Here is a 14,677-nt window from a genome sequence, read left to right as displayed (position 1 = left end):
GGTTGGTTGGGTTTTTTTGAGTGCTTCCGTTGGGTTTTTGTTGTTATTTTTTTTTATTGTATAGTTTTAATGCTCCTGGCGACACTAAAAGGTTATTTAAGAGGCGGTACCACGGAATTAACGTCCATCTCAAATAGGACCGAGCCAAATGGAAAGGGAAAGATTCGCTTAGTAAAGAGTCTTTCCCCAAAGAAACAAATTTATTGAACCGAGCTGAGCCCTGAACCCTCAAACCCGCAATCTCATGATTACAAGTCCGGAAACCTAATCACTAGGCCTACACTAAAGACGTAACTGTTGTGGTTTAATTCCAGCAAAATTGGAGGAAAAAAAAAGAATAGGAAGACCACAACAGAACTCGCAGCATCCAGGACAGCCCTAAAAGTTTACAAACAGTTCATCAACAGGTAACGCGACTAGCATTTGACAAGACAGTTTTATCGACCTAGTCAGACACCAACACAGCCCTTGAAGACAGTTGTCTTGTTATGACAGCGCAGTATTCTATTCCATTTTATTCTCCCAATAAAACTACCTATAAAAGTGGCAACAAAAGACAAGTTTTTTGGGTTTTTTTCGTTTTAGTTTTAGAAAGAGTTTCACAGCACTTGCAACATAAGAGGTCAAACAAGTGCCAAAGATTAGAGGTGTTTCAAGAGAGTAACAAACACAAAAAAGAAGGAGGGAAGATAAAGATGATAGATGTTGATAGGAAAGAAGGAGCAAATTTATTTACGTGCGGCACAAGCATATGCGAAGGTAATTGGGAGGGGGGGGGGAGGCTCCAGGGCCGAGTGGTTAGTGAACTAAAGCTCATAATGATATCAAGAGCATTTATTCATTGAAGCGGTGTTTTTGGTGGGTGACCCCTGGGGTGTGAGCTGGAGTAAGACACAATAACCCTAGCTCAAAAACAGGGCGCTGCATCTTGCACAGTGACGACCGGCAATAGCATGTTCACTGGCCATGTTAGTGTGACATTGTGGATTCAGTAACATTGATAATTGCAGGTATTTAATTTTGTCTATGTTTCTCAGCATGGACACTTTTGTAAACCAAATCTCTTCTCAGGAGAAAAAACTACTTAGTCATCACAAACTATATTATTGTAATGGACCTTGTTTATTTTGCTGTTATAGCTGTAGTTGTGGTTGTACATATAGTCGTTGTGGTAGTGGTGGGGGTGAAGCTGAGTTTGATATGGTTACCATTGTTGTAGTTGATGTTATTGCTGTTGCTGTTGGTGTTGTTGTTGCTTTCTTGCTATTCTTGTAGTAGTAAGAAGTGGTAGTTAGTTTGATGTTGATGTTGTTTTTGTTCTAGCAGTTTGTTGTGGAGAAGAACAAAGTTTATGTTGTGTCTACTGCAGTAGCGGTTGTTGTTGATGATGTTGTTGTCATGTTATTGCTGTTGTTGTTGTTTGTGGTGGTGTTTTCGTTATTGTTGTTGTTGCTGCTGCTGCTGCTATTGTTGTTGCTGTTGTTGTTGCTATTATTATAGTGATTTGTAGTTGTGAAGATCGACATTTTGTTGGTGTGGTTGCCAGTGTCATTGTGACTATTGCTATTGTTGTTGTTTATGACGACATAATAATTGTTGTTGTGGTTGTTGCCGTAGCAATCAATTCAGTAGCCTTTGGGTCCATGAAGAATGCACAAAAAATCTTACCTTATCGAGGAACCAGCCTGGCCCAAACCCAGAATTATCGTGGCCCACTCTGACCCGGTCCAGTCTGCCCAGCTTGGGACACTGCACAATGAACTCATCAGTTCTGTTGGAACAGACAAGGGATGCAAAGGGGTTGAAAACAGTACAGTGACCATGAGCATGTCACGAGGGAGACTGGGAAAGAAACAGACAGAGAGACAGACAGAGAGACAGAGAGACAGAGAGACAGAGAGACAGACAGACAGACAGACAAACAGACAGACAGACAGACAGACAGACAGTTTTGGGAAAGTAAAACAGACCCACAGACTGCAGAGGAACAGAAAAGAAATAGGATGTACCACTGGCACCCTCCAACCACTTGATAGACTTTTACTTTTACTTTTTTTACTTTTTTCTTCCGCTTGTACCCTGGGGTGTCGCGGGGAGACACAGGTGTCTGTCTGCAGCAAGTCGTGTGGCCTGTAGGAGGGACATCCCATGATCTTTAAGGGTGTCTGCCACAGATTCACTCCATCGTCGCCTTGGTCTTCCTCTGGCTCTCCATCCAGAATATTTAATGTTGTATGCTCTCAGAGCTGGATGGTTTGAGGGCATCTGCGTGAGGTGTCCGAACCACTTGACCCTTTGTTTTTCAATGTGTGGTAGGACTGGTGTTGCTCCCATGGTATCCCTAATGACTTCATTTTTAATTTTGTCTCTTCTTGTTTTGTTGACCGCTCTTCTTAAGCATTTCATCTCGCGTGACCAGTTTCCTCTCTAGGGCTTTTGTTAGAGTCCATGTCTGGCACTGATATGTGAGCGTTGGAAGGAAAATGGCGTTGATGAGCTTCGCCTTGGTGCTCATGGGGATATTGGGATGATTCAGGAGAGGGCCCAGTTGGTAGCTGACTGCGTTGGCTCTCTGGCATCTAGTCTCTATCTCTCGATCTAATTTTCCATTTTCTGTGAAAATGCTGCCCAAATATTTGAATTCTCTGCTTTGTTTTAGTTGGGATCCATTGATGTTGATATCCACTTTACCTGGTCTCCTGCTAATTGTCATGACTTCGGTCTTGCTTATGCTGATCTTCATGTCATATTTTTCGCAGCTCGCATTTAGTTGGTTTATATGCTCCTGTAGCTGAGTCTTGTTGTTAATCATTGCCAGGTCATCTGCAAACATGAGTTCGTTGAGTGCCTCTGGGTCTGGATTGGCCTCTTTTGTTATCTGGTCCATGTAGATCACGAAGAGCAGAGGGGAGAGATTGCAGCCCTGTCTCACTCCGGATGTTACTGGAAACCAGTCCGATGTTCCACTGGTAGTTCGGACAGCGCTTCTGCTGTTGGCATAGATAGCCCTGATGTTGTCTAGTAGTTGTCCCTTGATGTCGTACTGCTCTAAGATCTTCCATAGCTTGTTTCTATTTACTCGATCAAAGGCTTTTTCTTGATCCACAAATACGAGGTGGAGATCTTTGTCGTATTCCAAAGCCCTCTCACACAGTTGTCGGAGTGCGAAGATTGCATCAGTGCACCCTCTTCCTTTTCTAAAGCCAAATTGGGCGTCACTGAGAAGATGTTCAGTTTTTGCGCGAGTACGTCGCTCTAGGATTTTTGCATACATTTTCCAACAACTTGATAGACAAACAAGACAGTTTCTTGCATCTCTCCCATACTTTTATTTTTGACCATTGCCAATTGCCAAGTTGCATTCGTATGAACTGAGATAAATGGTGGGAGTTATTTTCAAGACACAGCATTCTTTCCGGGAGCTATCAAGAATCAAACCCTTAATGATCATTATCATCAAATGCTAGATGTGTGACAAACATCAATGATCATGGTATGCCATTTCATTCCTTTACTCGGATGCTTTCAAAAAGGTAAAATTATCCTGATTTTTTTCTGTCGCCCATCTGTTTAGGCTCTCCAAGTTCCCTAAAGATACAATTGGGAATCGAACTTTAAGACTCTGGACAAGGACAATCCCTATCATAAAGTCTGTATTGGCCATAACTGCCAGAAACTTACGAATTCCTCTCAAAGCAGTTGGTTCTGCTCTTTGTCAGTTTTTTCTCCCCCGAGTCTCCAAACTCCCCAAACATCGTGATGGACACGTTGGCGTCAGTCCCTGCTCCACCTTTGTTGCCAGTGTAGACTGTTACCTTGTACTTGCTCGCTGAGAGGTAGGGGAGAGAATGGGGAGGGGGGGGGGGAGAAGGGAATGAAGGACAAAACTTTTATTCTTCCATTTCATAGAATTTCAATGACACTGGCTTGTAACGCAAATAAAAACCTTCACTGATAAGTCGTTGTAAGCATTGTTCTCTTGGACCAGATAAAAGTATCTGTGCCGTATTACTCCACTGTCTATATGCTGTGTTAAAGGCGTGAGTTAATTGTCAACTATACGAGTATGATCAATGGAACATAACATCAACATAATCATCAATGTACTCTTTATAAGTGATCTACTAAAGCTCCCTGTTTTTTGCAACTGTTTAAAGAAGACAGTAATCAAGAGAATCATCAGATTGCACTTTTGAACACAATCACCAAATGGAACCCAAAATAACAAATGGAAAAACTTACGCTTTCTGATTGCCAAAGGATCTCGGTTACCAAGGAGGTCTCTGCTGATTTCTCCATCACCTTCATCTTTAGCAAGCCATTGGCCACAAGGAAAGAAGTATTTCCACTGAGAATTCTTCAGATCTGTTATCACCACCTGAAAAAAAGACCAACTATACACTTCAGTCTCTGTGAAAAAAAAAGCAGACAAGTAACCATTTTTAGATATTTCTCGGAGCAAAACTCTATGTTCATAATATCTTATTCAGAAAGACAATATTTTTCAAATAATGCAGTGTTTTTATATTTCAACATCACGGTTAATACAAGTTAACATTTCTGTGGCAAGTTTTAGCATTCTTCTCAGTGATGGTAGCTGCAGTCCCATCTTCTCTTCATTGCTGTCATGTTTCACATACATAATATGGAAGCATCTGACACGGAGTAGTCAGAATTAATGTCCTCATTATCATGAATATTTAAAATCTTCATCAACACAATTCAAATTACTTGAAAGGGGTGATGTTTCCAGCCTGCCGGCAAGGATGGAGAGCTTATAACTTCACATGCTGTTGGACTGTGTCTATCCTAAATGCAGACATACACACCCAATGCATATACAAAATACTATTAAAAATCAGATGGCCATACCAGTCTCCAAGCAGCTTTCCAATCAAGACCATGATTAAGTGTATGTGTCTCTAAATGCCCTGATCAAACATTTCGTAAATGTAATTGAACATTAAAAAAATGTTCTCTGTTTGGCCACCTTGCTCCATCAGTTTGAAACTCTCTTCCCCAACCCCAGAGACATACAACATCTGAGTCTAAATTTAAAATATCTTTAAAAATACATATTTAATGACACAATTTTTATGTCAGTAGATTCATAATTAGTACAATGTTGTGTAAATGACTATGTATCCATTTGCGTATTTTGTGAATAGCAGTGTGTATATTATTTTATTCAGTGAATTTTTATGTGCTCATTGCGTAATGATGTGTAAGCATGTGCGTGTGATAAGCAAGTAGATGTGTGTGTGTGTGTGTGTGTGTGTGTGTGTGTGTGTGTGTGTGTGTGTGTGCGTTCGTGTGTGAGTGTGCGTATGTGCACATACGTAAATATTGTTCGTACATGCATTTATGTAAACGCCTAGAGCTGTGTTCACATGGGAGTGGGCACTAAAAAAATTATGAACATTATTATTATTAGTATTACTATTATTAAGTCATGTGTGTGTCAAAACAAAATTCATTTCAAGTTTAGCCAAGGCATATGCTTTCTCTTACAAGCAAGGGTGATAACTATCACAGTCTTAATGAATCAGCCAACAACAGGAAGGTGGGGTACAAAGATATTAAGAACTTGCTGTTTAAAGCACTCACCCTCTCCAAGTACCACCCCGGAGCAAAGCCAGTGTTGTCGTGTTCTATCCTCAGTTTGGTCATTGGACCCACACAGTTGGACTTGAACCGGAACACATCGCTGGAGCCCTTAGTGAACAGGCTCTTGTTGTTGTTCTTCAAATGAATCTTTGAGGTTGTCCCAGTTTTCCCAAACAAGGTCATGAAGACGTTCGAATTCGTTCCAGCACCTTGCCTCTCTCCGGTCACCGTGACGACCTCGTATTCTGCATTAAAAAGAATAGATTGTTCTTGTTATAACACATAACTCTTTGCTTACGCTGTGCAACTACTGTCTCATCAACTGAGAAGTGACAGTATATATTTCGGCCAAATGTCACGCGCAATTCCTTATGTGTCTAGGTGAAAGCATTTCAAGTTCACAACCTTAACATAGATACTTGTTTTTCTCAAAACAAGGAATTAAAATATAGCCACCTATTGTTCTCAATCCATGCTATAGAATCTGTATACTTAGTTAACATTACTTCTTTAAAAAATAATCCACTTTTAGAGCAAGTTACACTACATACATTTCTAAATTTCTTCAGAACATGCAAAGGATTGTATTTTTGTCCCCAGAAAGAGTAAAAGGTTTGTAAAATATTTTATTCTTCAAATGCAGTCCTAGAATGTATAAAAATTCAATGCTACAATATGTAAGAAAAGACAAAAGAACAAGAGATTACTAAAACTTTGTGCGTGATGGAGTCAAACCCAAAAGCAAGTAAGCTAAGCAAGTTATCAAGCAAATATAATTGCTAGAAGAGAAACTACAAAAATTAAAAATGTTTAAGTTTGTTAAAAGGTAGTCCCAGCTATCAGCCAGGTGCACGCTGACATCCTTGAAGTTGCAGCATTACCAGGGAGGAAAATTAGAAGGGAGGTAACAATATTATCAAACAGAACAAATTCTACAAAGAGCCACAGTCAATTCCCCTCTGCTGGAAAAGAGTGTGAAACTTCCTTGAAGCTGTGAAAATATTATAGAATAGACTTTGTGAACACAAAATATCCGTCCCTTGGGTCTGACGTCAAGAGCTCACCTGTTTTAGAAGCTTGTGCGGGGAACAACTCTCTGGAAACCTGGCAGTCGCCATGGTACAGAGAGAACCACTGGTTGCAGAAAAAATGCCACGACTTTTTGTTTTTTGTGTTGACAACCTCAACCTCCTGAAGGTACCAAGCCTCTTCCTTCTTGAGAGCTGATGTCTGCAATTGTAATAGCATACAGACATTGCTATAAAGCAGCCCCCCATTAGAATGGGGGGGGGGGAGGGAATCTATATTACAGGCAAAATTCTTTTAATTCATTAAAAAAAACTAAGCAAAAACTGAAAAGTTTTTGATAACAAAGAAAGCCTTTGAAAACAACAAACACGACTTTTGAAATGGTAAGTGTACTCAATTTTTTACAGAAAAAAATCAATATGGGTGTTAAGACAGACTTCACTGTTGGCTGTGGAATACTTTCATTATACCTTACTTCCGCCGTTGCAGGAACAGAGAAAAAGAAAAACAGACACAGTGAGATATGCCAAAGAAACAGACAGTGTTAATCACAAGAAGAACAACATTCATTTTCTACCTCAATGCTGATGGACTTTAGATCCCCAATGGATGGTCCCCAGATCTTGAACACATGGGTTGATCCCTTGGCAAATCGAAATGCCACTCCCTTTCCAGACTTGACAGAGCCTGCCTTTTTGGTGAGACGAGTCTTTGGGATCTTGCCTCTGGTCCCTTTCATTCTGATGAAAACCTGAAACATTGCACAGAAAAAAGCAGAGTCAGAATATAATTTTCCAGAACCCCTCTTTGAAAGAAGTAGGTGAATTTTAACATCACATCTAATCAAAGTTTTAGTCTCTAGAATCTATTTTGAATATATCTGATATTGTTTGAATAACTCTTAAAAAGTTTATAAACGAAACAAACAGAGGATAATTCTATGGAAATAATGGACACACCACAAAGACAATGCCGCAGATAAAAATAAACCAAATTTCAAATCAAGACAGAATAACCTTGGAGACAATTGCAAATTGTTTAAGTCTGATGATTTCGGCTCACTCTCTTTCATATTGTGTTGACTTGAGGCCTTGCTTTGTAGTCATAATATACAACATCAGAAAACAAATTAGCTCTTTCTAGCTTCCGAAAAATGTTATCCTGACTCTGCCCTGATCACTGTAACCAAATTCACCTACACAGAAAACAAAAGTACCTTAGCATCAGTGCCACAGTTCTTCAGGGTTCCTGTAGTCACAGCAACTTTATAAAGCACATTATCATCGCCAGTCCCGATCCGTCTTCTCTTAGTGAGGAGACCATTTCTTCCATAGCTGCCAGCACTCCGAGGACGAAGAAGTCTCTGAAAGATACAAAAAAGTTACTTTTCTAGCAGAATAAAACTATCTTCAATATTCAGATACAAATTCGGGGTACATACACTTAGAAATTTGAATCTGAAAAAAAGGGAAAGTAGGCACGAGATACAGGATGAATAAATATTAGCATGGATAAAGCACTGTACTGAATGAAGAACTTCAAACAGTTCAAGAGCCCGACAGCATCCTGAGAGTTTTTAAAGAGACAATATAGTGTAGATAGAAGGACATGCTAGGAGTAGACAGATCAGGACAGAGAAAAGTAAAGATCACTGTTTGAGGGCCAAATCCTGTATTAGATTTATTAGGCCAAACAAGAAACAAGAGATAAAACAGGACTTCACCCAGTGACATGTCTTTACTTTACTGGGCATATTGCAAAATTGTTTGATCTTCAGAAAATACAACCACCGTTTAAAGAATTATCCTATTCTGTGTCCAGATGACTTTGAACACAGAAAAACTTTAATGAAACATGATTTTTGTTGGTCAAGAAGGGCTGTAGTATAAGTTTTATAAATTTCGTTCAAATATGAACAGTAACTTTTGCACAGATATGGCAATCTGAACCACAAAATAAAAGTTGAACAGACAATCTTGATGCTGTAAGTCTGACACCAATATAACAAGATATATTACAGCTAACATATCGACAGCTTAATGTAAGACTCCACCATACACCATTTCGAAAAGTGACATATGACGAAGTCATACACCGAGCAGTCAATATAATCAAGAAAAGTAAAAACAAATTTACTGGTGGAGACCACAAGCACAGACAGACAGCTGCAATAAATCAAAACATTTAAAAGACAGACTTTTGTTGCAATGGTTAATCTGCAGTCTATGATGAAGGGGCATGATAAAAGCATAGGTTCGTCACATATAGAATAGGATAACAGTTTTGTTTTATTAAGAATTTTACTGCACTTGCAGTACAATGAGGTCATATAAGTGCCTAAGATTAGAAGTGTTATAAGAGAGTAACATACAGAATAACAGTAATACTGAAAAGGAGTAGAAGGAGCTGACCAAACTAGAAAATCCACCAGCCATTTTCAAGCTGAGACAATCAGACACAAATGATCACACAAATTCACAAACCTGTCGCCTCAGCTCTTCCATCTGTATAGAGTTGAAACGCCGCTCAAAGTATTCTGATAAATGGGGATCATTGAGCGGATCGTATGATGGAATTGGTACACTGTGACCATTTTCTACACGAGGATAACCCAGAGTAGAGTTGATGAATGCTTCCATTTTTCTTGCTGAAAGACAAAAATGACAATAAGATGAAAAAAAATATATTTGGTTATTTCAATATTTGAGCACAAGCTTTGTATTATATGCATTTACTAAGGATACCTTCCTAATAAATAATTTTAAATTATTGCCTATATATGTTAATCCATACTCATTTTCCTCTTTGAAGCAGTTATAAATATAACATATCATTTTCATAGGCTGTCAGCTAGAGCTGGGCGAAGACTCGATTCCGGAACCGATCCCCACTATTAATGCTACGGAAGAAAAGTTCCGACTCCTTTTTACGTAAACCAACGGTTACCAGTCCATTCAATCATAAAAATCATCTTCTTTAAAAAAAGAAATTGTTTTGAAAAAAAAAAAGTTGATGCTTCGTAGTGTTCCGAAATCAAGGTTATCCTAAATCCTGAAAATGTTCGGAGCCAACCAGATAACCACCGGAAGAAATCACTTTATTAGAAAGTAAGTAATTGGGTTCGGAGTCCATTCCTACGATTCCTCCTAGCTTTCAATAATCGGGAACCTAGCCGCCCAGCTCTACTGTCAGCCTGATTATAACTGCAATCACATAAAGTGTGATATTCAATTTTCTCAGCAACACCTATGATTTGAATAAGCAGAGATTAAAAATACTATGCCAAAACATTTTTGTGATGTTAAACATCAGGTAAAGGCTGTCATTTAAAAAAGAAATCCGTATTTACAAATAACCTCACCTGCATAAGGAGCATGTCTGCTAACATCAGACTCAATAGGCCTATGGTTTATGAGTGAAACATTGTAGAAGCGAGTTGGATTTTTGGGTTCTGTAAATTTTGGTCCATGCCAAGGAACGGTGTATGATGTGTCTTGTCTTCTAGAAGGAGCTGAAGCATTGAAAGTGTTAACAAAATGAGTTTTATAAACACATAAGATTTTAAAGCACAAGATCATAACTAAGCAAGTACAAAAGTTCACGAAGATCTTTAAAAGCCTTTCAGCATTCACTAAAACTGAACATCATATTATCTCATGGATCGAAAAAGCAAATATACTAGTAAAAAAAAAAAGAAAAGAAGGGGCAACTTAATGTGTCCACATAGGAAAATTATTCTCCAACAATGAAATTGACAATAGTCAATAATATAAGAACAAATGGAAATAATAAGTAGCACAACAGTTTTTGAAATATCATTAACATGTATCTGTTAAAGGACACATCTCAGTGACAACCCACCTTTAAGTCATGTCAGTGATATATTATTTTTTCACAGCCCTACCTCATCCCCTAAAACAAGTCTTTCATTGATAAAAACTAATGTTCAATATCTAGTCAACCACTGAAAAAAAGGAATCAGTGGCAGCATAAAATCATTCATGTATTCATTCAGTCTCTAGAATTAATTTTCCTTTCATTTCCAATGTATGTGTAAATATGTCAATTTCATAAAGTTGTTGCAAGTGCAAAATAAAACTTATGTGAAAGAGGAAGTGCCATTTGCACAGAGTACAAAGGATCGAAGGACAAAAGATTAGCACCATATATATTGCCTTGTACCTTTTTTAAAACATTAAAAACAAACCTGACCGCCCAAACATGATCCAAGAAATTTCTTAATGTCAATTTGAAGGCAGTATACTACGGCCCCTTTTTCTTATCTTTGGCCAAGGTCAACCCAGTACACATTACACAAGACATCGGATTCCTACAATAGTGTTCATTTGAGATATTAGCCGTTTTATTTCTATTCTATTTTCATTAACCGTTTGAAGCTTTTTAAGGCAAATACAAAAATTTGTTAGCAAAAGAGAAAACACCCATGCATTCAGCAAACTTTGGAAGATAATTGTTAAAATCATCCTCCGCTCCATGTAATCTGTCTGTCCGTTTAGTGAAATTCAAAACAAATCATTTGAATATAATTAACTGGTGCTGAAAGAAATATAAAATATTTTTAAAAAGCAATCTCAAGAACAGAGCATGGAAACTTTTTCTCTAATTTACATATACCTGAATATGGCCTAGGCCTTGCTTTAGGTTTTCCTGCAGCAAATGGAGGATGTGGTTTGAATCTAAGGTGACTTGATAAGGGCGCATCAGGGCCCACCATACATCTGCTGACAGCCTCACTGTTGTTGTTTGGCTGTTGCATAAATGAGCCCCCCGTTGCAGACATGATGAGTTCTTGTGCTGCAAGAAAGATACGAGAAAGTCTTGCTGGTGAAGACAGCAAACTATAAGCATAAACATTCACTCAATTGCAAGACACAAATTGCATGATCATGGCAAGAGAAATATTATTGGAGTATGAAAATTTAATAAAAGAGCATGTGCGTCTGTCAAGGAGTATGTGTGTGTGTGAGCGCGTTTGTGTGTGTGTGTGTGTGTGTGTGTGTGTGTGTGTGTGTGTGTGTGTGTGTGCGTGTGTGTGAGTGTGTGTGTATCTGTATGTGTGTGTGTGAGCGGGGAGGGGCTTTGTATGTATGGGCGCCGTGTGCCTGTATGTGTGGAGTGTGTGTGTGTGTGTGTGTGTGTGTGTGTGCGTGTTTGTGCATTAGGCCTACATTTATTTACATATATGCAAATGCATGCATGTATCAAGTGAGAGTGTTTTAGTAGAGTTTTTATGGCACCAGTAACTGCAGGTCATATATATATGAGAGTGTGAAATGTGTACTGTGCGTGCGGCATAACAAGCCGTCAATTAAAATTATACCACACTCATGATAAGAGCAATGCAAACACTTCTTAACCTTAAAGTCTAAATTAAGCTATGTTTTAATGCCCATGCTTGACTAGTGCACAAGGCGTGACAAGGTAAGAAAAATCACATGATTCACAGTAAATTAGACAGAGACAGACAGCCAGGACGTATGATTCTTGATCTTATAATTTTGTATCGAAGTGGCTAGCCGTACTTAAGTACGGCTAGACTGAGAGTCTAGCCGTACTTAAGTACGGCTAGACTGCCAGTCTAGCCGTACTTAGATCTAGGTTTGGCCCTATCGACTCAAGCCTGTTAAGTACACAGGTCTCATTAGATTTAGATCTAGTAATTATTCAGGTTCAAATACATGCAAGTCAGTAAGGCACCTTTTGGTTTTGTCTAAAATACAAATACTTTAGGCATTGCAAACTAAAAATTTCATTTACAATTCAGCCATCAATATTAAGTACGGCTAGCCTGATAGTCTAGCCGTCCTTAAGTACGGCTAGCCTGGCTGTCTACCCGTACTTAAGTACGGCTAGTCTTGCCGTACTTAGTCTAGTCGTACTTATCTTAGGCCCTATTAACATTAGAAAACAGGAGGTTTAAAATACATGCACTGTCAATAAGGCACCTGGTTTTGTCTCAAATACAAATACTTTAGGTACTGCACACTAAAAATGTAGGCCTATTTTTGGTAAATGGTCAGTCTAGCCATCATATTAAGAATAAGTACGGCTAGACTGCCAGTCTAGCCGTCATTAAGTACGGCTAGCCTCTTCCATTTTGTATAGAGGCAGGCCTATACAACAGCACTACGTTGATTACAGAGTGAGATCTAGATACATCTAGATCTATTCGACTAAATGAGAAAGGTGGTCCAAAAAGACAATTAAACAAGTTGGATCGCTGGAAAAATAATGTTAACACTTTCAAAAAGAAAACTTTCTTTAATTTTTTTTTCCAACAGGCTAAATTCTTGAGTCTAGATCTAGAATCTATAGATCTAGATCTAGAATCTATAGATCTAGAATCTAATAAAGGCTTACATTGCTCATTACACTAACTAAACAAAATTGGAATCAGTCAACACCTGAAGGATAGATTGCTAGAGTCTAGATTAGATATTATGCTCAATCGTCTACAACAGTGAAAGTTTGAAAGCAGTCTAGATTTAGTGAGCAGTCTGGCTAAGTCAAAGTCAAGATCTTAAATTAAGGCTATAGATCTAGATCTAGAACTAGATCCAGTAGTATTCTAGATCTAAGATCTTGATTAGTAGTATTCAACACGACACAGCTCCACAACCAACAGCAGAGTCAGTTGATCCGCCGCCGGGCCGTAGAATAAATACGATATATTCTATATAATTATTAATTATTCGATTACACGCCATTTCACGCGGGAGGCTGGCCTGGAAACAAACCTTAAAATGGAAAAAATCTACTAGAGAACATATCTCCAGCTAATACAAGAGCATCACCGGTTCCATAAATAGAGCGTTATCCACTGCTTGCTTCGGTTCCCAAAGCTATTTACCATTGTTTAGGTTGGTTACCACCATCCTGCGCATGCGGAAACGGAAGTGGACTGGAAACCTGGATTGGCTATACAGCTCAGAGTTAATTATTACCAACAACAATTACTGAGCTTCAACCCTGAGAACAATGAATCCTGCTGAACCGTTGTAGGTTTATGGGGGGAGACCAAGGAGTTTATAACTAATCTTTTAATCTCCTTGGGGGAAACACAGAATACACTGAGTGTAGAATTCTGGAGGTGGGAGTGGGGAGGGTAAAAAAGCGGTTTTTTAAATATTTTTTTTTATACGGGCGGCGGTTCAGAGGAGAGATGGTTGCACAGCATCCACTTTCTTCTTCTCTTGCTTTTGTTCTAATATGGAATTTACAGAAGTAACATAATTAAAAGTTTATTAACAGTCTATACGCACTATTCCTTTTCTTATTTCTAAAAATAAAATCCCCTTTGCCCTCCTGTACTGTGAGAGTGGCAAGTTGTCCAGATTTGTGTACGTGTAATTTCAACAACGTCGTAACGCTTTTATATTAGTTATATTGGTTATTTTGGGATGAAAACTTTTTCAAGGTCCTTGCGCTTTCCTCCAATAGTCAGGACATATGGCGTCTAGGTTTAACCATTCACAGAATCTGCTTGTTTTCATTTTACTTTTACATTAGATTTTATAAATTTAGACAACCCTTGCCCTTTTCCTCAAGTAACTAAATTCTTATCCAGTTTGTTTCGGTTCCCGGGCCTACATTTTTCCCTGTCGCCTATAAACACGAATTGTAAGGGCCGATATGCAAGCTTGCCTGACTCTTTCTATTTTGTTTATCTGATATAAACCCCTTCATCGCCTGGCCCGAGACTGTCTGGGGTTCTCTGGGTTGGACTAAAAGTAGAATCAAATTCCTGTTATACACATAAAGCCTATAATATACTTTATCCCCCACTCCTATACCCTACTCCCACCCTTACGCAGGAATGCACTTTTTACTGTAAATATCTGCTCCATAACTCAATTCTCGGGTCTGGCAGGGAAGTAGTTAACCAGTCTGTTTCTGTCTCTTTCTCTAGATCTCAGTATCGCCCCGCCCCCTCCCCCCACTCAAACATCCCCCTAACACTTCACCTCACACACCATCCCTCCCTCCCTCCATCTCCCCCTCCCTTTCTCCCTCCATCTCT

General features: G+C 38.9%; 1 protein-coding gene across 1 annotated transcript; it reads right to left on the bottom strand.

Annotated features, from left to right (window-relative positions):
• Positions 1-1,668: 1,668 nt before the first annotated feature.
• On the bottom strand, positions 1,669-13,503 carry LOC106012472 (lipoxygenase homology domain-containing protein 1; the record flags this gene model as incomplete). Its single annotated transcript, XM_013085530.2, is given in 11 exon segments — positions 1,669-1,771; positions 3,682-3,829; positions 4,243-4,378; positions 5,608-5,852; positions 6,672-6,837; positions 7,214-7,387; positions 7,853-7,999; positions 9,120-9,283; positions 9,998-10,147; positions 11,272-11,451; positions 13,395-13,503. Coding segments are annotated over 10 exon segments (1,599 nt in total), but the record flags the coding sequence as incomplete, so codon positions are not given.
• Positions 13,504-14,677: the final 1,174 nt, after the last annotated feature.

The sequence above is a fragment of the Aplysia californica genome, unplaced genomic scaffold (assembly GCF_000002075.1).
Source record: "Aplysia californica isolate F4 #8 unplaced genomic scaffold, AplCal3.0 scaffold00015, whole genome shotgun sequence".
In the NCBI taxonomy this organism is placed as follows: domain Eukaryota; kingdom Metazoa; phylum Mollusca; class Gastropoda; order Aplysiida; family Aplysiidae; genus Aplysia; species Aplysia californica.
The sequence above is the reverse complement of the archived record's forward strand: the minus strand, read 5'-3'. Positions and strand labels throughout refer to the sequence as shown.